At 40.6% G+C, this 24,304-nt stretch overlaps 1 protein-coding gene across 1 annotated transcript; it reads right to left on the minus strand.

Annotated features, from left to right (window-relative positions):
• Positions 1–3,881: 3,881 nt before the first annotated feature.
• Positions 3,882–19,313, minus strand: calr (calreticulin). The gene is made up of 9 exons (XM_039767275.1): positions 19,087–19,313; positions 17,716–17,817; positions 14,633–14,836; positions 12,917–13,011; positions 10,961–11,170; positions 10,613–10,726; positions 10,386–10,529; positions 7,103–7,195; positions 3,882–5,227 (listed from the first exon to the last, which is right to left on the minus strand). Exons 1-9 carry the CDS (start codon positions 19,169–19,171, stop codon positions 5,018–5,020), a joined length of 1,257 nt encoding a protein of 418 aa, XP_039623209.1. The 5' UTR covers positions 19,172–19,313; the 3' UTR covers positions 3,882–5,017.
• Between the last annotated feature and the right edge of the window lie 4,991 nt (positions 19,314–24,304).

Raw genomic sequence — 24,304 nt, forward strand, 5'->3', positions numbered from 1 at the left:
AAACGTCCATGGAGTATTTTGCTTTGCCCATTTGCTTTAGTCTCCCCAGATGTCGATGCCATTTTAGAGGCTGTTTGCTCTTCACTGCTCCTGCATGTCAAATCAATAAAGCTAACTTTTCTGCAACCAAAGAGAGTCAAACTAAAATGTAAGGGAGAGTTTTGTCACAGTTTATAGCCCACTGCCATCCTCTACCCCTGAATTTTGACAAAAGTCAACATCAGCCCTGAAAGAGTTAAAACTCTCATCTCAGGTACCAGTAAATTTAGTTTAACTCGACCACAAAAACAAATCCGTCTTCAGGAGGTTCCAGAATTTAATTTTTCAAATTATCGGAGTAGTGTTTGAATGCTCGGTGCCCTTTCTTATACCAGCTTCCGTATGTCATATTGTCAAAGAAACGTTTACAACTCCAGTCCTGGTGTCACCCAGAGTGGCGTTTCTGAACCGGTGGGTCGCGAGTTGGTTTTGTATTCAATGGCAGACGATCTGACGCTCACGCTCGATTCACCAAGGGGGATCAACAGCTGTGATGTTTGCACTTGAACCACCCAGGACAACCTTCTATACGTTTGTGGGGGGTATAGCGGGTCCGGGGCTCAGGATAACAGGCCAGTTTTAAATAAATAGTCGCTGCCCTCGCGGCTTAAAGAGCGGGCGTGGTAGTGTGGCCGGAGCGGTTCACGGCCTTGGGTGTTTCCGCACTGAAGTGCACAGCTGTGTGGTCGCCCCTGTCCCCGATTGATGCCACACCTGTGCCACATCGCCCATTTTATATAGTAGTAGCCTGAGTGCGCAGGAGGAGGGAAAGATTGGAAAAGAGAACAGAGCTTAGAAGAGGAAGAAGTGGAAGCTGAGAGCTGGGTGCGCAGGAAGGGCAAGCTCACTGTTAGTCGCAGGCAGCTGGAAAGTGAGCCCTAGCGGGGTGTTTGGCTGGCACCCGGGGGCAGATGGCTTGCAGTCGAGGACGGCTAGCCACAGGTGTCGGAGACTTGGGAGGTTGAAGCCCCAGTGTGAGCACCCTGGTCTCGGTCTGGCGGAGTCCTACGGAGCCAGAGTCCGAAAGGCTACCAGACCAGCAGGAGAAGGTCGGCTGCAGGTAGGGCAACTCCCCTGGCGCAGGACCCGGGTGGCAGAAACAGGGGAGCCGCCAGCTAAAGAAGGCAGCGGGTTTTTAAAGGTCTGCTTCCAGCCATGATTGTTGTAGTCGGTTTTAAAGGATTTATTTACTGGGATTTGAACCTCCACATTTTCACTCTGGTTTTTAAAGGATTATTTATTTAATGACGGATGGAGCGCCGCACTTTGTCTGGACACTGTTTGGACTGTGAAATAAACGCACTGTCTGCACTTTGCACCTTTGTGTCGTTTGTTTTTGTGCTGTTTGTTTTTCCGGTTTCTTTGTGGTGGCGGCCTGCGCCACCTCCACCTACTCAAAGCTTCATGATGCTCCAACAATGATGGATGGATTGAAAGCCAGAAGTCTACGTGACCATCATCATCAAGTCCTTCCGTGAAAACCCTAAATCCAAAGAGGACTGTTTCATTTATGTTAGGTAGAATGCCCAGAGGGGACTGGGTGGTCTCATGGTCCGGAATCCCTGCAGATTTTATTTTTTTCTCCAGCCGTCTGGAGTTTTTTTGTTTTTTCTGTCCCCCCTGGCCATTGAACCTTACTCTTATTTGATGTTAATTAATGTTGATTTATTTTGTTTTCTTATTGTGTCTTTTATTTTTCTATTCTTTATTATATAAAGCACTTTGAGCTACTGTTGGTATGAAAATGTGCTATAGAAATAAATGTTGTTGTTGTTGTTGTCCTCATTGTCCAGCTCATCAGGTTACATTACCGACGGTGTCGGGTTCAAGAGGCCGCCAAAAGTTAGATGGGACCGTGGAGCAGAACCCGCATGGTCACAGGGGGTAGAGTGGGTCACAACACCTAAAAAGGTTTTAAAACGCTGACCCAGAGTCTCACATATATAAGGATGGCCTCATACCTTCAAAATCGATCCCGACAACACAAAACGTCCAGATTTGCCTGAAAATTCCATTACAGGACATGTTGTCTGAGGCCGGATTCTGATCCCGATGCCAGCTTCTCTCTAATATCCAGGGAAATAGTTTCAACCCTTTGGCCCCAAGTGCAGTGCCCTCCATAGTGTTTGAGATAAAGACACATTTGTGCTCGACAGTTTAAAATTACAAATCAGACAATTCAGATGTCGCGATTAAAGTGCACACTGCAGACTCCGTGAAGGGGATTGGCACACAATTCAGTCACGTAACATTTCTTCTACATGGTCCCCCCATTTCAGGCCACCATAATGTTTGGGGACACGGCCGTGGCAGCTCTGTTAAAGCCGTTGTCATATTTAGGCTTGTGTTGCATGTCCCTTTCACGCAATGACTGCTTGGGGTCTGCGATTCATCGACGTCACCAGGCGCTGACGGTTCTTCTCTGGTGATGCTCTGCCAAGCCTCTAATGCAGTCAACTTCAGCTCCTGCTTGTTCTGGGGGCTTGTCCCTTTATGTTTTCACCTTTGGCATGTGGAAGGCAAAAGTAAAGAGCTGGTGGTGGACTTCAGAAAGAGCAGAGATCTTCCAACCCCTTTTCTTTATCTAGCGAGTAGACGTCATGCTAGTCCAGGTATACAAAGAAGCACTTTGCACAGAAACCATCTGCACTGCACTCAGATACTCCGCTTTCTGCACGCTTTATTCTTGGGTGTGGAGTTCATTGCCCTTCAATCCACACTTGATGACCCATAATGACAAAGTAACATCAGGTTTTCAGAAAGTTGTAAAAATCAAAAAAAAAAAATCTCTCCTTCCTAGAAGTAGCCAGAGCCTTTCCTGTGGCACGCCACATTGTGCTCAGGTGGCACTTTGGTTTGATTCTCCTTGAGATGTTTCTAGAACATGATTGGAGTCCATCTGTGGTAAACTGCATTGATGAGACATCATTCAGAAAGGCAGAAATGGACCTGTGGATAGAAGATCCCACAAGCCACACCGCCTGTCAGGATAAAAGCCAAGCCACTAACTCGCTGTAGACCTCCATGATAAAACTGTGGTGAGGCACAGATTGGGACAAAAACGATTTCTAAAGCTCCAAGTGTTCGCAGGGACACAGTGGCCTCAATAATAATCAAATGGAAGATGGACTCTTCTCAGAATTGGCCGTCCAGCCAACCCAAGTTGCCAGGTAAGGAAGGTCTTGCGGTGACGAAGTGTTGTTTTAACATTACCTCACGTGGCGTCGTCCACATGTCATCTCATACGTCGTAAGTGGTGAACAATTCAAGAAATGCTTGGCTGTGACAAACCCCAATCACTCAGCTACATCCTCCCTGTGGCCAAAGTGTAACGTTAGCAAATGCGCTGTGACTTCCCAGCGGAGATGGGAGATTTGTTGCGAGTTTTATTACATTTCTGTCTGATCGATAGCATTTCCAAAACACGCCGCCTTTGTCAGGACGCGTGTGCCAATCTCTGCCTGAACGCCACCTTCTGTGAGGACAACTCACAAGCTCGCCTAAGTCCTGGTGAAGTTAGGAGTAGTTTCTAATATTAGGGACACTGATGAAAGGCTTTTACTCCGACTCCAGCTTTACATTACTTTGAGATTTTTGAGCCAGTTGATAAATACCAACTGAACTCTAGGTGGCCACAGCGTGGGGTGGCATAAACTACATTTTTGTTTAAAAAGTAAATCAGTAATCACTCCTAATACTGAGTGGGTAGGTTTAACAGATTGATAAAATATAATTTAGTAAAATACAACACCTCCAAGTATTATTTTCAGTTGATTACACATAGTGAACAGAGCATGCCTGCCATCTTCAACCAAACACTACTTCATTTCTTTTGCAATAACTCAGACTGTTCATACTATTTATTACTGTACATTTACTTTTTATGTACCATTTGTGAACGACAGTTTGAAAGGTACAGCCCTCCCACTCCCCACATTGTACAAAATATATATATATATATATATTTAAAAAAATAAAATTAAAAAACAGAAAGAAAAAAACCACAAACCTCCCCTTGGATCTAACTGACAAGTATTACGGACAGTTTTAAAATGTACAGCAGTGCAAATTCACATGGAAATTAATTTCAGATGGACATTCTAAAACATGACGGACTTCCTAACATTCATTCCATTTTTACAAAAGCGCAGTCGTCACCCTTCGTGGCCTACTATGTGCCTCTTTCTGGTGGCCCCTTTCCAATCTCTGCAGGAAAGGACACCTGAATAAAATAAGCTGTAAACAATGCAAAATTAACAAGAGAAATTCCCACAAGGTCAGCAGAGCAGCGGGGTCTAACAGACTGGCAGAGAGAAAGGAGGATCGAGAGCCCACTTGGTCTTCAGTCCTCCTCCTACCACTCTCAGCACAGCTTACTGCTCAATTGGTTGGCTCCCATTCCTAAATCCTCCATTCTCCAAGGAATCAAGCTGGGCCCACCTGACCCACCCAGACAAATTCAACTGGAAAACCAGCATTCATCCTATTTGAAAAGGCGTGAGATGCGTCTCAGTCGAGACATATAATTATTTTATACTAGCATTTAAGAAAGGCTGTACAGGGTAGTGCAAACCACAGAATGGCATTGAGGAAAATCAGAAGCACTACAGCCATTGATAGCAGGTCTCGGGTTCAAGTTACTGAGCCAGTCTCTTCAGGAGGGCACAAACAGCTATGCTGACCTAGTTAACTTAGAGGGAGCCAATGAGTGAGGGAAGGGCATCACATTTTCAGTACGACTACCTACAAAGATCTTCAGAGCAGTCAACCAGTCTGTGCTATTGCACTCAACAAAATAAAACAAAGTACCACCAAACTGGGAGGTTTTTTTTTTTTTTTTGGCTCTGTTTTGTAATGCCCAGGTACAACAAAACCCAAAACCTAGTTAGCTTCCATTTTTGGAAATGTAAAAACGTTCACTCAGTGCACCAAATAAGGACTCATAATAGGAAGGGTGTCTCTCCCACATTCTACAGAATTACAGTTCATCCTTCACATTTGAGTCCGTTTCCTCCTCCCCTTCCTCCTCTTCTTGCTCTTCTTCATCTTCAGGTGCTTTTGCTTCTTCCTCCTCTTCCTCATCCTCCTCCTCCTCATCTTTAGTTTCCTCTTTCATTTTCTTTTCCTCCTCATCACGCTTCTTCCTCTCTTCTTCTTCCTGCATATCTTTCATTTTTTTCTCTGGATCCTGAAAAGAGACACTTGCAAGTTTCAGTAAAGTTCTAATTTCAGATTAAATCCAACCACCTACTTCTTCATTCATGACATCCACCAGTAAGAAATAAAGTAGATGATAGCACTGTTGGCAGAAACATTATACAGAATTACAAAGGCACTTGGCAAATGGACATTAGAGCTTGCAGGGTCGGTTTAGAAATAAACTTGATGCATTAGGATTAAAAGTCAAGACGGAGGTAAAGAACTTAGGGGTAACTGTTGACTGTAACCTAAATTTTAAATTGCATATCCATCAGACCACTAGGACAGCATTTTTTCACTTAAGAAATACTGTATAGCAAAAGTTAGACCTCTTATAACATTGAAAGATGCTGAGAAATTAATTCACGCTGTTGTTTTCAGCCGACTAGATTACTGTAACGCACTCCTCTCAGGACCACCCAAAAAAGACATAAATCGATAGCAACGAGAGCAGAATGCAGCTGCTAGACATCTAACTAGGAAAAGAAAATCCAAGCACATTTCTCCAGTTTTGATGTCACTACACTGGTTACCAGTGTCATTCAGGATTGACTTTAAAATTCTGCTTATGGTTTACAAAGCCTTAAATAATCTGCTCCATCTTATATATCGGAGTGTCTGACATCTTACATTTCAAATCGTAACCTCAGATCTTCAAATGAGTGTCTGCTTAGAATTCCAAAAGCAAAACTTAAAAGAAGTGATGAGGCGGGCAGGTGGCCTTCTGCGGTTATACACCTAAAATCTGGAATAGCCTGCCAATAGGAATTCGCCAGGCTGATACGGTGGAGCACTTTAAAACACTGCTAAATACAAATTACTTTAACAAGGCTTTCTGATAAGTTCACCTTCATTTAATCCTGATACTCTGTATGTTCAATTCATTATAATTATTCATGGTGGCTTTAAAATCCGTACTGACCCCTACTCTCTCTTCCGTTTCTTTTCCCTGTTTTCTGTGGTGGCGATCTGCGCCATCACCACCTAATCAAAGCACTGTGATGTCCTACATTGATGGATTAAAAGCCAGAAGTCTACATGACCATCATCATCAAGTCCTTCCATGAGAACCCTAAATACAAAGAGGACTGTTTCATTTATGTCAGGTAAAATGCCCAGAGGGGACTGGGCAGTCTCGTGGCCTGGAACCCCAGCAGATTATTTTTTCTCTCCAGCCGAGTTTTTTTTTTGTTTTTTCTGTCGGACCTTACTCTTATTCTATGTTAATTAGTGTTGTCTTATTCTAATTCTTACTTTGTCTTTTATTTCTCTTTTCTTCATCATGTAAAGCACTTTGAGCTCCATTATTTGTATGAAAATGTGCTAAAGAAATAAATGTTGTTTAAAATCAATTCTTAAATGGCAACATCCAGAAGGTAAGCGAATCCCCCAATCTATGTCCAAAACGTAGTAAATAGCCATTGTTTATTCATAGACAGACGGACAGTCTATTATTTGCTCCATATTTTGCTTTTACAGAACCTGTAGAAATATCACAACAAGAACTCCCCACAAACAGTTTTCCAAAAAAAAAAAAAGACAACCTTATTAAGCAGCCCCACGATTACCAAAAGACAAATGAGTTTGACACCCTCTCTGGGACTTGTTCCTGGCTTGTGCCCTGTGCCAATGGGATAGGCCCCAGCACCCCCCCTAACCAAATGCTGTTCAGGATTAAGCAGGTTAGGGTTAAGGTTAGGACTGACTGACAAAAGAGTTTTACAGCAAAATAGGATATACTGCAAAATCATATGCTAAAAATAAAATTATCTGACACTGCTCTTTTGAAATCCCAGGAGGCAACTGTTTTCTCTGGCTCCCTCAATACCACAGAACTTACTAGAGTCTCCTAACCTCTGCTTACCTTTGTGGCACCCCATGTTTCGTTACCAACTTCCTCAGCAAACTTTTCATCATTGGTTATTAAGAAGTTATCAAAAATGGTTCCAGATTTCACCTGAAAGAAAATGTAAGAAAACTGGTATCGGCTTATGCAAAAAATATAGTAAGTAAATCATAAGCTAATTTGGGTTAGTACTGTCACTGGCTATTTGAAAAACGGCTTAGGAATACAACAGAATATTTTCACCTTCCGAGTGATGCACACTGTATAAATCTCATTTATTTTCAAGTTTTAACAAGCAAAAATGAATAATTACACATTGACACTTAATGTTTCTAATACGTAAAACACTCTGAACACTTTTAAAAGCACATCATCACCAGTTTGACATCCATTTTGTGGGTTTACCAAGGTTAGCTGGTTGCCCCTCAAAAACTTTCCTCTTGTGTTCTACAGTCCTGGGCATCCTTTGGAGTGAGACCCAATATTAAGACTGCTTTTTCTCTTTGATTACAATTGCTCTGTCCGATTTTAATTTTTGTATTTTACTTTTGTTTATAATCTGTGTTTTGTCTATTGTTTGGTGTCCTTGAGTGTTTAGAAAGGTGCCTACAAATAAAATGTATTATTATTAACTCCACCCGGGTCTTATTAGACTTCCCTCTGGCCCCATCCTCTCCACTTTCAACCCGAGGACCTCTTTCACATAACCATCCCTCTGCTTTACTATTCCATTTGGTCTCGTTACTCTGCAGCCTCTCCATATGCTTCTTCTAGGAATACATAAACCCGATTATTATTATTATTATTATTATTATTATTCACAATGACCCATTTAGCAGATTTCAAACAATTCACACCGACTGCATCTCATCTTTCTTTTGCAGTCTCCTTTGCAATTGTGGTGGGTGTATGTTTTTCTAATTGAACAATAATAATCTACTGAACATTAATTTCCATATTTTGATAGTATGATCAATATGAAGATGCTATGCATGAGGCTCTGTTAAAAATCAGAAAAGAGTATTTCATATAAACCAATTTTCAGGGGATATTGCCACAGAAGTACATTCATTTAGAACTCAACTTGTATTTGTTTAAAAACCCCAAAAGAATTTACAGTGTAATCCTGGAAAGGGCATTAAGCACACTACTATCATTTTCTAGTTAAAGAAAAGCAGTAGTGCAGCTTCATAAAATATTGGATTAATTTTTGCAAATGATATTAACAATTAAATGATAAAAAGAGCAGCAACCACATGCTACTGCTTGCTGTCTGTCTCCGTGTTTTACCATCAAACTGCCACTCAAAATTCTATCAGTCTTTGAATATCTTTTATATATATATATATATATATATATATATATATATATATATATATATATATATATATATTATATATATATATATATATGCTCATCATTTCTACAGGTGATTTGAAATGTTGTTTTTTATTTAGAGTTGAAAATTTGTGACCTTTGCCACCTGTGTTGAAGCAATGTGAATGTTTCCAGGCTTACAGTTTGGTCAAAAATAAAACATTCAGTTTTTCAGGGAGTGTGTGCCCCTCACAAAATATATTTGTATTCAGTATTTGTGTCCATTTAGTTTAAGATCAGCACCTTGTTCTTTACACTGCTTTCACTATCCATATCACATAATCTTGTCAGGCTTCCTGTATTTTCAAAAGGAAAATGAATCTAAATTCCTTGAAGAATAACCTAATTCATATGTATACTAGAAAAATATGATGTCTGTCGGCCACTTTTGTTCTTTATTGATATAATGGGAGTGACAGGCTGAGGTAAAACACTGAATTCTACTCAGCTGTAAAATGAGAAAATTTGTGAAACATACATTGGTTTAGTAACATTTAATCTTTGGTCAGTCATTTTTAGAAGTTGTCCTAAGTCTTTCCTGCTCCATGAAGTATACCGGAGCTACAACTTGTGCTAAAAAATGTGTCAAGTCATTTTAACCACAAACCTATATAGTAGTTAAGACTACTGCTTAACTATGATGTAGCTACCAGACAGATTCACTGATCCCATGTAGTTTCATCATTTCTTCACAGTGCACCATATGCAGTTGCCCGATATAATGAAAATCAGTAGGAATCTAGAACTCCTAGACTCACTGGCAGACTTAAGCATATCTAAGATCATATCATGGATTTTTCACTGGTTTGTGGATTTCTGCAGACAATGGGTCTTTTAATTTATGGTACATGCTTCCTCAGTTGGTTTGCCCAGTTGATTTCATACAAGGGACGCTACTGGGGGATGGCTGAGAAGCTACATAATCAGAACACGTATTATGTATTAAATAAAACTCCTCAATGATATACGATATGCTTCCCGTGCGGTGCTTCACATACTTAAAAGCCCAAACAGCACGTATTGATTTTTGATTGTTTGCTTTTCTCTCTCACTCTCTCTGACATTCTCTGCTCCTGACGGTGGGGGTGTGAGCAGAAGGGCTGTTCGCACACTGGCCTAGAGGATACGAACGCTCCTCTGAAAAATGCTGAAAGACTACCTTCACATTGCTCCCTTCCTTCATTGCTGCTGCTTTGTCGGGCGGTGCTTCGCATACTTAAAAGCCCGAACAGCACCTACTGATTTTTGATGGTTTGCTTTTCTCTCTCTGTCTCTCTCTCTCTCTGACATTCTCTGCACCAGACATGCACTCCTTTGAAGAGGAAGATATGTTTGCATTCTTTTAATTGTGAGAAAGAACTGTCTTCTGTCTTGTCATGGAGCACAGTTTAAACTTTTGAAAAAGAGACAAATGTTTGTTTGCAGTGCTTCAAAGTCCCTGACTCTACAACCTCCTGTGTTTTTGTGCAAATCTGTGACCCAAGCGTGACAATATAAAAATAATAATATAAACATATGGTTTTTACTTTGCGGATTTTCACCTTTCGCAGGGGGTTCTGGAACGCAACCCCCATGATCGAGGAGGGATCACTGTAGCTACACAATATGTGTTTGGATTATCATCACAGTTCCTAAATCAAAACTGATTCCAAATTAAACGAGTAACACTATTTTTAAACGAAATGGAGGGTCCACCCCTGAAAGCTGTGCTTACTGCTCATTGTGATGGTGATCAGATGATAAGCCTTAGAAAGGGACAAATAGTTTTCTCACATGCAGTTTAACTTCCTGTTATTAAAACTATAATAATGAGCGAAACACAATATGTTAAAAAAAAAAAAAAAGGGAAAACCACCTTATGCAGAATTAAAAGATTATTCTAAAAATATACTGAAGAAATCCAATGCCTGCTCCTCTAACCTACCTGCCATAAATCAAGCCCAATTACACCAATGCTATCATATTTGTAAATGGCGACATCAGCAGTGTACTCTGGGTTGTCTATTTCAGGGTGGATCCACTTTCCCTTGTAGTTGGGATTGTCGATCTGCCGAGGTTTCCATTCACCCTGTTAATATAAAAAAAAAAACAGAAATTCAGATCTATAGTGTCAAAGTGAAAAGAAGTACAAACACTAGCCATGTTGACTACCTTGTAATCTGGATTCGATATCATTGGAGGTTCCCATTCACCATCCATCTCATCATCCCAGTCATCAGGCTTCTTGGCATCTGGATCAGGAATGTGTTCTGGTTTGTCCCAGTCCTTAATGAGAAGGAAAGGGTGTAAGAGATGGTACCACTAACTACATTCCGAAGAACAGGCACCATGGAGTGTAACATGTGACATTCTCAAAATATGTTTAATTAGAAGGCCTCACTAAACCTACATGCTTACTCATGTGAACATAGTCTCCAATGCACAAGGCTAGTTCAGTGCTGTTCTTCAATTTAGAGACAGTGTAAAAAGGAAAAAACAAACTCATTGCTAAACACCAACCTCTGGCTTTTTATCTTCTGGATCATCAATCTTCTCTTTCTCATCCCAGTCATCTGGTTTCTTAGCCTCAGGATCTTTGATCTTCTTTGGTGGCAGAAAGTCCCAGTCTTCCTCTAGGCTGCCAGACTCAACCTTCTTGTTATCAATCTTTACCTCATAGGTATTGTCAGGACGGACAATTAGAGTGTACAAGTGAGTGAACTCATCATCCTGAGAGGGGAAAAAAGTGTGACAATGTTAGGTTAACTTTACAGAGCAATGATCATTGACAATCTACAGGAGATGAGGAATGCAAGAAATGTGTTCACTGTCATGTCATGTTCGGTTATTTTTTCACAGGAAATCTGCAACCTTTACAAGAACAACGACTTGAAATAATACAGTAGAATACAGATGTACGCACTATATAACTAAAACAGAAAAAGAAAAAAAATGTTGCAAAAAGGATGTCACTTATTTTGAAAAACTAACAACCCAGAAATAGCCACACATTCAAAGTGCACCTGAATTAATAATTCTTTGCATTTATATAGCACTTTTCTCACTATTCAAAGTGCTCAGCAATTGCAGGTTAAGGGCCTTGCTCAAGGGCCCAGCAGAGCAGAGTCCCTTTTGGTATTTACAGGATTTGAACCAGCAACCTTCCGATTGCCAGTGCAGATCCCTAGCCTCAGAGCCACCACTCTGCATTGCAAGCTGAATGTCTTTTGCAGTCTGTTTAGATGGCCAATTTAAAGGCGAGTATTTTGTTGGAAGTGTTGACGGTTTTTACAAGGTAAGCAAAACCCATCCAAACCGATAGATTTTCAAATCATAAACAGTGGATTACGTATAGGTTTGAGAGCACATCAAGATTAAAGGCTTCATACGTCATGGCATATTTAGAATTTTTGCATAGTCCTCACAGGAAAACTAGTCAAGTAAGGAAGCCATAATTTAATAACAGTATATTAATTATACATATAAAATATCTGATTTATAAACAAGGCAGATTATATGGGATGTAGTTCTGCTGCCACATGACTCCAGAGTTTGAATCCCACATTCCAACATGGTCTGTGTGCAGTTTACGTGTTCTTCCCATGTCGGCAAGTGTTCTCTATCACTGAAACCCAGAGTGGATTTATGTGGTCCTGCAGTGGAGAGGTGCACTCTCCAAGTTTGTGTCCCTGCAACTGAGATTGGCTCTGTCAGCTGTAACTGTGAATTGCATTAAATGGGTTTTATAATGTTATTTCACAAAAGGTGAAGCGCTGCTAAAGAATTTTTGAAAGCAGATTCAGCTGCTGTCCTATTAACACATATTCTTCAATGAAGCAAGGTGCTAGAGATATGAACACCGGCTTGTACAGCAGAAGTGTATCTTTCTTTAAAACGTTTACACAAAAGTACTCAACTGTCAATGTTTAGAGTCGAGGCATGAGAACATTACAATGAATGAACCTGCCAACACATACAAAATCAGGAAAACTGCTAACAATGACACTCATTTAATTGGGGATATTGACAGCTGGAGATGTTAATGTGGCAGAAAACATTGTTTAAAATTGTATTTATTTAATGGTAATAAAGTATTTCTCATGTATAACCCTAACCTAGAAATAAAGAACAACTTAAAAATGGGCTATTTTGCTTGTACTTATCAACAAAATGTTCCAATGGGGTAAACAAAATTTACGTGACAAGATTTCTTAAAATAAGCTAAATAATCTTAAGGAACACATTTCTTCAAAAAGCAAAAAATATTACAATAATGAAAATAACATTTAACAGCTTGATGTAAAATTGTTTCACTTGTTTAGATTTCATTTTTTCCAGTGATATGTTATACACAGAGAACACGACTCCTAGAATTCCATTTAAAAAAAACAGCACACTTTCTGCCCAGAGATCCTTTTAGTTACTTAAATATGTTCAAACTATGTACATGGAACAATTAGTCTACAATAAAATTACCTTGCATCGGATGTCCTTGTTAATCAAATGATTCTTTCCTTTGTAGTTAAAGATAACATGAACTTTTTTAGTTCCTGGACCACAAATATCTGGGCCTAAACAAGAAACAAAACACAACAACTGTAATTGAATGAAAGTACATTTTGAAAGATGGCTGGTAGAGAATGATAGAATAATAATTCCTGTCACTACTACAAGGGCCTCTAAAAACTTTGTCCGTTCTGGCTTGTTACATTAGAGCCAAGTGTTGTACTCTACCGCATACATTTTCCATTGACTTGCTTCTTTTGCGATTTGTTATCCTTTGCCAAGCATGGGTTTATCTTCCTATATTTCTAGTTCCTGCAAAATTCCAGTAAAGGGCTGTTTTCTTGGGTATATTGCCTTCCCTAGGACAGACATTCTCTGTTCAACCCTATTTACATCTATCGATTTCAGTCGTAAAGTCGCCCTGATTTGTTCTTGCCCACAGCCCACATTTCTTTAGGCCAATAAATTTTTAAATCTGGCAACAAGATAGAAGAGCTACAAATGAAACTCATTACCAATGCCCTATGGTAACAGAAGACTGGCTACACCATTGTATCTTTATGGAAAAAGTGAGAGTAATAGTCATGCTGTGCAACTGACAGTCACCAGATATGTATATGATAGATAATTTATAAATGTTGCTATTAGTTTTAAAATCTAGATAATTTATAAATTACAGATTGTTGCTATCAGTTTTAAAATCTATAATTCAGCATAGATTTATTTTGTAATTACCATAGTGTTAATCAATAATTTGCATGTACATTTTTAACCTAGTCAAATTAAACAAAACCACAAAAGATTTTCTGTGGCTATTGCATTTCCTGTGTATAACCGAAGGCCCAGAGAAATGTCAAACTGATAAATTGCCCATCTGGTGTTGTAGTGTGCATAAACAATATCACATGTGACACTGCAACTCAGTACTGCCCCCCATACCCCTTTTTTATTCTATTTCAAAGAAATGACTAGTTTTCCAGGGGACACTAGATTTGGAAAGGAAAAAAAAATACTTTTGAAAAGAGCAAAAGAAAATCAATTTCTCATCCTAGAGAACACATTAAAATACCATTCACAAGTGCATGTCAGCCCTAGACCAAAGCCCGACAGAGCTAGAATTCTCTCTATAATCTCACTTCCCTCTACTGCTAATATATGAAAAAGAAAACACACACTGCCATATCTTATATTGTTGTCCGGGGTTGTTTTGGCCCCAAAATGTATTTGCAGGTAAAGAAAGAAAAATAAGCTAATTCTTAGACTCTACTCCATTTGTCCCTTGAGCAAGGCCCTTAACCTGCAATTGCTCCATCCTGGGTATGACGTTAACCTGCATCCAGCCCTTCAAGTAGGCCCTCCAACCTGCAGGGAAAACTTGGGGGTTGGTGGCAGAATTGGCACTGCAGCCACCATCAAAAAGTCTCACTCTGTTTCACTCTCATCTGAACTCATGTGGTGCTGAGGTGTCACCCGTTGCATGGCTGCACTTGGGTCCTACTCTGGGATCCTGAGGTGGTTTGTCATGTGGTGGGTCTGGCAACATGCTGTATTATCACTTGCTCCTATCCTCCTCCTCCTCCTCCTCAGACGTATTGTATAAACAGTGGTCACGTATGAGTGGAAGATATGGTTTCACTACAAATGATTTAAATGAAGCCTACTAGTGAAAACTTGTGCTCAACTCACCAAACATGATGTTGTATTCTGAGTCACCGTGCATGTCCTCTTGGTTAAGATTGCTGGGGAACAGCTTTATATATCCTCCACCGCAGTCTATGCTCTGCTCATGCTTTACAGTAAACTGTATCACTATAGTCTGGCCTTCATTGCTAAAGGTGTCAAATCTTGATGAAACAGAATAGAATCGAGCATCTTGACTGGTCTGGAGACCTGAAAAACAGAATGCCGAAGATTTAGGAAAAGTGATTAATCCATCTTTCTACAGAATTTTGTGTTCATTTTTACTTTATCATAATGCAAAACAAACAAGACCTGATCATAATCCCTTTAACAATATGCAGCTCAGATAGGAGACCTGACTGATTTTGGGCCCTAACAGGAGATGAAGGCAAAAACAGTTTTCATATTTTTTATTTTGTCCCATCCCCAAACATTTCAAAATGCTTAGAGTCATAATCAATGCTTATGTTAACACATTAAAAAAAAAAAACGGAAATTATAAATCTCATAATGATTAGTTTAACGGCTTTATTCTGGTTTTCTCAGAAGACAAGTGATTTCCTACTCACAATAAAGAAAGAATATAAATAACAGCTTCCAAGTGTTTTCACAACAAACAAGGTACAATAATTAATGATATCTACAGTACTTGGTTCTGTGCCTCTGTACAGCCATATCCAAATATTTTTTTTCTGTTGTAAATCATCAAATAGTGAAGTGGCAGCCATTAATTCCTTTGTCTCTGTACAGTACTAAATAATGCCGTCTCTCATTTGAAATGTGAGCTAAAACAATAAGGATATGGCTTAGTGTACAATGCTTCTAGTAGCCCATTGACAAAACAGGAAACTACCACGGAAACACTTTTTGATATATAAAAAGTACAGAATGATCCAAATATACTGTTTTGACCTTAAGACACTTTTCCTACTCATATTTCGTTTACTTTGTTCCAGCTGAGGGGGCAATTCATTACTTTGTTTCAATTTCCAGTCAGGTCGGGTTGCTTTTCACGTAGAACAAAAATGACCAAGAAGCATCCCGTGGACATGTGAACTTCTTTCATTGGGCAGAAACATCTCTTTTCCTGGGTAAAAAATATCATTGAGGATCAGCAACAGTTGTGTTTGCGGACTGCCACATTTTCCATAATTGTTTGATTTATTTACCAAACACGGCTCAATGAACAGAACGCGTATTGTCGAATAAATGGAGAAATACTAGAAAAGTATTCACTACTAGGCATGGTTCGAAAAGGACATGTTCCAAATGGGAAAGTGTACAAAAGAAGGCAAATTCTGCTGAGGGCACACATTTTAGCTTCAGTTTTAGGACACCAGACGTGCTGGGTGACTTTGATTTAACTGTATGATGTTTCCTATTTACTTCCCAGTAGTCACCATATGAATGTAGCCTCAATTTAGGTAATCACAAATCATATATAGTTGTAGGAGTTAAGATGGTATATGTTAATAATGCTTAACATTTATTACAAATTCCAAAATTAGTGTATCCACGTAACGCCCAAAAAGTGACTGCACTGAGAGGACGCCCCACACCACCACATGTATCAGGTTCATCATCAGGTGTTAGGCTTGTTTAGAGTGACAAGTTTGTAATTGTGTAAGTTCTTTTATATGAATGATGTATCATTAGTACCTATGTGCATAATTATTTTTACCTTTTAATTGTTTTTAATACTCCACGTTAACCTTCAACTGATTATACGTGAATGAATTCGCTAATTACTGTCAGCACTACCACAGCACGCACTGTTATTGCCGTACTTGGAGGAGTCCCATGCTGAATCTCATTCAGACTGCTCAAGGGCTCACATGGGACCTCACTGAGACCACCCTTTTCAAAGGGTCTCGGTAAAGTTGTTTTGGTCCGCACTTGAGTGCAATTGGCAGGTTTTATATCTACCAAAACAATTCAGTCTTTTGGGAAAATAGCACCAGAGTTTAAAGGAAAGGAAAAGCAAAACACACCAAATTAACTCGCTGTGAAAAACACCTTTAAACACAGGGCACCATACCTTAGTATAGAATATTTCTTCTTTCTTTATTGATGGGTTATACATTTTGTAATTAATGCAGGGCCATACAGTTTATATCCATTTATATATACTGTATTAGATTAACTCAGGACACATTACTTTACTGTTCATTCTAGTCATTGCAGCTTCGTAGACAAGTCTCTGATATGCACAAACATTAATGCCAGTAGATATTGTCCAAAATTCAAACACAATAAAAACCTAAGTTTTAAAGACACTCTCACTAGAATAACATTAAAAAAAGAATGATTTGATAACTGCTTCTAGTCATAAAGTTAAATTATTTTGAAATAAAACAATCCTCACAATAAACCACCTTGAGAAAATATAATGACCAGCTTCCAAAATGTCTGTAATTGAACAGCATTTGAAACGACAATTAACACCAGCTACCTTGTACAACTGTAACAAAATACACATCTATATAGGAGGTGAGAAAATAGGGCATTTTTAAAAAAACAAATGGCCATTTGAGATGAAAAAAAAACAGCATTTAGAGGAAGAGCAAGTCTAGTTAGCAATAAACACAGCCTTGGTTGAAGTTATGCTGGGCTGACTCTGCAAAGTTGTTCTCATGTCATAGTATCTTGGTTTTTTTGCTTTACTGTGGTATACATTTAAATAACCCCTTGTTGACTAATAAAGTTATGTCTAATCTAATAATTTCTAAATTGAGGTAAAGGGAAGCTTGCCAAATTGATTCAGTTCTTACAGAACATTGTTTTGAATAATGGAGGAGCCCACTAAACACCCAACTGTATCCACAGGGAACATAAAGAAAAGCGGGATTACAAACTAGATGACGTCTCCATCAAACTCAACCCACTGTAGTCAATAACTGAAGAGTTCTGTCATCATTAAATTATAAACCATGTCTTATAAACAAGAAACTTGGTTTTATTTTTTCCACCTGTAAAGTATAGGTAGGGTACTATTATGGGCAGCTGCCTGAAGAACTGCTGCAATAGTCAGCTTTGCGGTACTTCTTGCAGCTTTATTCCATTTACATAGAGCTTCAAACAAAACTCACCCTTATCTTTTTCGATATCACCATAGAATTTCCCTGAAGACAAGATGAATTTTCCATAGTCCGATTTATGCTTCGATTCAACCCATCGGCTTTTCCAGGCATCTGAAAACAGATAAAAAAAAACATCGATGTATAATTACAGGACCAAATGGACCGATTATTATAACTGTACATTTTCATTCTATACAGAGCTAACCAAAAAACACTGTAGAATTCTAAAATGTATTTTTGTCTTTCCTTTATTTGTTTTCAGTTTCAAGGCACATGTACCATCAAGTCTTACTTTCTCATTTTTAAGGCCCTCCTGTTCCAAACCAATAGAAACTGTACAGTACTTAGGCCATTTTGTGTTTGATTTATTGCAATCAAAAACACTTAACATTATTTTTAAAACTTATAGTAGCTGTGACAAACACTGGCCCAGAGTGTAAGGAGATGTACTTTAATGCACAAAATTCTATCCCCAACACGGATTCGATCTGCAACTGGGGTCAACTCACATTACCTGTCAAAGCTTAAAAGGAGTATTAAACAACATTTACTATATCTATATAGCAAGTCTAATTCAAGGTGCTTTACAAATGGTAGCATGTGGAAACGAAGATAAACGATAATTACATAAACTAATTATACTATGGGCCCGATGGCCATTGTGGAGACGGGTAGATCATTTTGATCGAATAGACCAGCTAACCTAAATGAAGCTAAAAAAAGACGGAGAAGGGACCTGATTCAGCACTGACACTGCCATGACTATTTTGTAAAGTGACCGACTCAATTATTTCGAGACTCGCAGCCAAATTAGTCTACTGATGTGCATTCAGTTGTCTATTCTACAGCCTCCAGGTACAAAACTCAAGCATCAGCCTGTACAGCACCTCTAAAAGGTACACCACACTTTCCCGATTGCCAACTAAATTCCGCAGACAAAGCTTAACTAGACATGTCAAGCCGAATGCCATACTCGGGATGGGCTTCATTTTAGAGACGAGCTACGTGAGTTACGTTATGTTTTTCTGATCCATATCCTACATACTGCAGAACAATCTTTTTTTTATTGCAAGAGCACACAGTTTCTACAAAATGTTTCAACTTTACTCCAGCCCACCTTTAAATTAAGACCTGACACATAGGTCGGCAATCATATCTACGCTAATTCCCTATTTGCCTGTATTTTTCATTTCTGCACAAATAAACATAATGCATATTTTTAATTACTCTAATTACTGACATCCTAAAGGCCCCACTTCCCAAATGTCACGTCCAGAGACGACACTCCTCCACCGCGGCCCAGCCGTTCACTCGCTCCGGCTATCACGTTGCGCAGGAGGCGCGGCATATCAACACACTAAAACCCCGGGTCTCACTCACCTCCGTCTTCAAATTGTTCCCTAAAATACACGACGGGGTCAGCGGCCACCAGAATAATTAAGGTCGCTAGAATCAGCGTCTTCATTTTGTAACAGGCGCGAGAGATAAACAATGCACGACAACTGCCAAGCCCGTCCTGTAGCGGATGCCCGCACTCTCTCCGGCCACGGTCAGGCTCAGCAGCAGCAGCAGCCACCTCTCCTCTCCGCGCCCAACAGATGGCCGCTTCCCATTGGCTGGTGCCATCGAAGGGTTGTGCGGCCAACAGATGGCCTCTTCCTATTGCTTGACGGCGTTAGGGGGGGTCGGGTCGTCGATATTTTCCATTTTCTGATTGGCGGGGGTAGCATAAAACCGCTATCCAATCAGAGAACCCCACGCGCTACCCGCTATGGACCTTTATTACAAGGGATGCTGCTAGTCGCGGCGGGCGCCTTCCGAAACACACAAGTCTCGGCATGTTAACAATTACGGTTTCTTCAGATGAAATGAGGAGGTCTCTTTATTTTTCGTAGTCGAGTTTAACGAAATATTAGCAACCGTTTTGTTCGGACTTATGGCCAACTCAAGGCACTGCAAAAAATGGCAGAGGTGCCACTCAAAAATGGGAATAAGGCGATTTGCGGGTCTCGCCTTGAAGACTCCACGGATCTATTGGCGAAATTCTAAAACCCTTCGTGAGATCAGTCGCCTCGCTCGCATCTTTTGATATTCCATGTTCCCCGCGAGCCGTTGGAATTCTTCAGCGGCCTACTCTTTTGTTTTCAACGCCCAACCCCTCTTCGTTCCCTACTCCAGCACGTAATCGTCACCGGTTTGTCGCCTTCAAAAAAAAATCGCCACTAACTTGATTATAAATTGTTCGAAGACGACTATATAGTCGACATTTATGAACCGCATTAGTCAGATAGATGCCGCATAGCAATGAATTCTCCAAACTGGACGCGATGTTTTCCATTACGCGTCCCGTGCAGTGCGACAGGCAAGGTTTACAAGAAGGCGGTTGCGTATAAATGTAAAGGATGGTTACAAATATTAAGTGTTTGGGCCACTAATGAATAAGCTGTGACTCGCACGCTTTAAATTTTGCAGACGAGATTGGGTTCGAAACTTTGATCGATTGACACCGAGGTCTGTACGGTGGGTGATTCCGCCTCGCAGCTGTCAGCGAGCGCTGTAAACAAAACTCCCAAGTGAGGCGCGTCATCCCCTTCACGTATCTGAAGCCGGCACTGGGGGCACGAATAAAACATCTAAACCTGAACGTGTTACCCTGATCATTCTTAGAGACAGGATCATTTGTGCCAAAATTAAATGCAATCCAGCATGTTAACTACATTGCAGTGCAAAACATATGCACCTGGTGTAGTTCATTTTGGCACGGTGTTATTGTCATAATTAAAAACGTATCAACCAAATAACCGATTGCTTAACACTATGATACAATTTTCATCTCAGTTTAAAATGCAATACAAACGCGTATTGTATTTTAATTCATCTGCATTGATTGTCGTAACAACAGCTCAATAGATGCAATAAAATGTATATTATGTAGCACAATACATAAAATCCTACAAATACAGATAAGGAGCTTCAATTATTGTTCACATCAAACACCAGAAAGAGTGGAAAAAAATGTGACCTCAGTGATTTTGACTGTGGCATGCTTGTTGGCACCAGACGGGCTGGTTTGACTACTGTATTTCTGTAATTTGCATAAATTAGACTTACTTCATTCATCCCTAAGGAGAAATGGCAACTTGACAGAAGAAACAACTTATATTATACTGATCAGTAGGGGGCATAGCAACACCCCCAAACCTTACACACAACCACCACAACACAAGTCCGGGTACAATAAAAAAGGTTTATTTGTACAAATACCCTACAAAAACGTTTTGAAAATCACAAATAACACACGTCTTCCTTTCTTCTCTCTCCTTCTTCTTGCACCCAACTCCTACTCACTTGGATGAGGTTGGGCGGTGGCTTTTATCTTGGACCCGGGAGTACTTCCATTGCTAGGGCAGATCCTGGTCAAACAGATGCTCCACAAAGAAAGGATCACAGATTCCTGCAGCTACAGAACCCAACAAGACTGCCCCATGGGACTGAAGTTCCCAGTATGTCTTGCAGGTACCTTATAGACAGCATTGCCCAGGGACACTGTCACCTAATGTATTGGGAGGGGCATGTAGTCCCTGTTCATGCATTAAACTTGCTTTGCGACCGTGTACCGTTCCTTAGTCCAAGCCTGCCGGAACGCCAGCATAACCATGTACTGGCATCTCGTGCCTGTCTCCTGGCCAAGGCAGATTGATCCTGGCCTTCCTTCTCATGCTTCGGAAGGGCTGGCTTCCCTTCCAGGGAAGGAAACTTGCCCCCTTCAAGCCAGGATGCCCGCATATGTGCGTCGTCTATCATAATATGCATATAAATAAATATTTGAGTACTTAAATGACCAAGTGTAGCTACAATATACTCATCACCTAATGGGTACATAAGGCACCATGGCACAATGCAAACTGGTTTCATGAACATGACAATAAGTTCAGTGTTCTTAAGTGGCCTTCCCAGTCACAGGACACGAATCCAAGAGAGAACACCTCCGGGCTGTGGTGGAACGGGCTTTTTGCAGCTGACAAATCTAAAGAAATTGCATGATGTTACCATGTCAAAATGGGCTAGAATCTCATCTCAGCACCTTATGGAATTCATGTCACAAAGAACTGAGGCTGCTTTGAGAGCAAACCAACCACCCATTGGAGAGGACAGGTGTGTCAGCAGTGATCTGCTTTCTGTTTTGCACCCGTGTGTAGTATTTTTTGAAGTCAGAAAGTCACTGTGCTGTGAAAAAATATTTGCCCCTTCCATATTTCCTCCAGTTTCGTTTATTCGTAACACTTAATTAGTTTTAATCTCTAAACAACTTTAGCAGAATACAAAAAATGACCTCAGGCCACTTGCAGCTTATAAAATGATAACTTGATTAATTGAAGGAACAATGTTCACCAACACCCACACCACCCATGTACAAAAGTAACTGCCCCCTAAACCTAATACTTGGTGTACCACCTTCAGCAGCAAAAGCTGCAATTGTGGAGAACTTTTGGCCTTCTCTTATCTACAGAATTGTTTTAATTTTGACTATAAACTTCCCATTTAAGGTCACAACATCTCAATAGGGTTCAAGTCAGGACTTTGACTAAGCCACTCCACAACCTTGATTTTGTTTTTGTTTCAGCCATTCAGGGGTGGACTTTGCTCTTGTGCTTCAGTTCATTGACCTGCTGCATAATCCAATTGTACCTGAACTTCAGATCACAGACTGATGACTGGACATTTGCATTCTGTTCTTTCTGGAAGGCAGCTGAATTCACACTGTCCTCAATTATGGCAAGTCGCCCAGGCCCTGAAGCAGAAAAGCATCCCCACACCATCACACTACTGCCACCCTGTTTGACTGTGGACAAGATGTTCTTATTGTGGAGAGCTGTGTTAGCTTTACACCAGCTGACATGGGACCCAAGAAGTTCCAAATTTGATTCATCAGTCCACAGAACATTATCCCAAACATTCATCCATTTTCTAACCCGCTGAATCCGAATACAGGGTCACGGGGGTCTGCCGGAGCCAATCCCAGCCAACACAGGACACAAGGCAGGAACCAATCCTGGGCAGGGTGCCAACCCACCGCAGGACACACACAAACACACCCACACACCAAGCACACGCTAGGGCCAATTTAGAATCGCCAATATTTGGGGGTAATCCTGGTGCTTTTTGGTAAAATGTTAGATGAGTCTTTATGTTCCTTTTATTTAGCAGCAGTTTTCACCTGGCAACTCTCACATTGATACCATTTTTGCCTAGTGTCTTTCTAATGGTGGAATCGTAAAAACACTGACATTAACTAAACTGAGAGAGGCCTGCAGTTCCATAGGTGTTTATCTGGGTTCTTCTGCGACTTCCATGATGAGTTTTCTATTCACTCTTGTAGTGCTGCTGCTAGGCAGACTTACCACTTTTCAAAAGTTCTCTCCATTTGGAGATGATGACTCTCACAGTGGTTCTCTGGAGTCCCAGGGTATTGCTTTATAACCTGTTCCTATCTGCTGTTCTCCAAGGCAACTTACATGGCAGGTTTTAATACCTGCAAGAATGAAGGGGCAAGCATCAAGGCGGCTAGGGACAAGATAAAAAAATGAGCGAGCACAAGGCAGTAGAACTACTACCTAATTACACCTACAACTAGACTAAGACACAAAACTCAGTATCCTAAAGTCTTTGTCAGTACAACAGCAGCTATCCTGTAGAAGAGAAGCTAAGCAGATACAGAATTTTTTATAAAAAAGGTGCACTTTCTAAGGACACCTAAACACAATTAAATTCGGTGCAGTTGAACTAAATAAAGTGAGATCATTCTTCAGCTTTGGAGCAAGAACAGAGAAGCACTGTCCACTCTTGGCATATCTGGCAACAGAAAGGATGGTCAGCAGGCATGCAGAGGCAGAATGGAGACTTCTTCAAGCGGCGTGTGGGCAGAGACTAAGGACTGGAGACCTTGAGAGGCATAACTATCTAAAGAACTGTAGATCAGGATGCGAGTTTTGAACTAGATCTTTCCAGCAATGGGGAGCCAGTGGAAAGACCAACGTAGAGGAGTGTAGTAGGACAAAAATGAGGAACCAAGAACTTCAGTCAGGAAACCTCATTCTGGAGTCAAGTCAAGTCAAGTTGGGGAGCATGCACTGGTACAGCGCGTTGCCACACCCACTACACGACGAAACAACTCGGATCCCGGTATGCAACCCCCCAGGCAGACATGCGGTCCAGTCCCACCCTCCAGAAATGACCCTCTATCTGCTGCAGCCAGGTGTTATGTGGGCGACCCTTTGCCTGGTCCAGCCAATCGGGTCCCCAAAAATGAGGATCCTACGAGCCGGATCACCTTCTGGGAAACGCGCCATATGGCCGTAGTGCCGTAACTGACGCTCCCTCACAATGCAGGTCATGTGCCTCATTCGGGTCTCCATGAGCAACACAAAGTTAAACCAATGGTACCCAAGGATTTTACAGAGAGACACAGTACCAAAGGAGTGCAGTCTTTGTCTCGGGTCACTGGATAGCGTTCATGTCTCGCAAGGAAGCACCAGGACTCTAAAGACTTGGACCTTCGTCCTTTTGTATAGATATTGGGAGGGCCACACACCCCTTT

Source organism: Polypterus senegalus, chromosome 10 (genome assembly GCF_016835505.1).
Source record: "Polypterus senegalus isolate Bchr_013 chromosome 10, ASM1683550v1, whole genome shotgun sequence".
In the NCBI taxonomy this organism is placed as follows: domain Eukaryota; kingdom Metazoa; phylum Chordata; class Cladistia; order Polypteriformes; family Polypteridae; genus Polypterus; species Polypterus senegalus.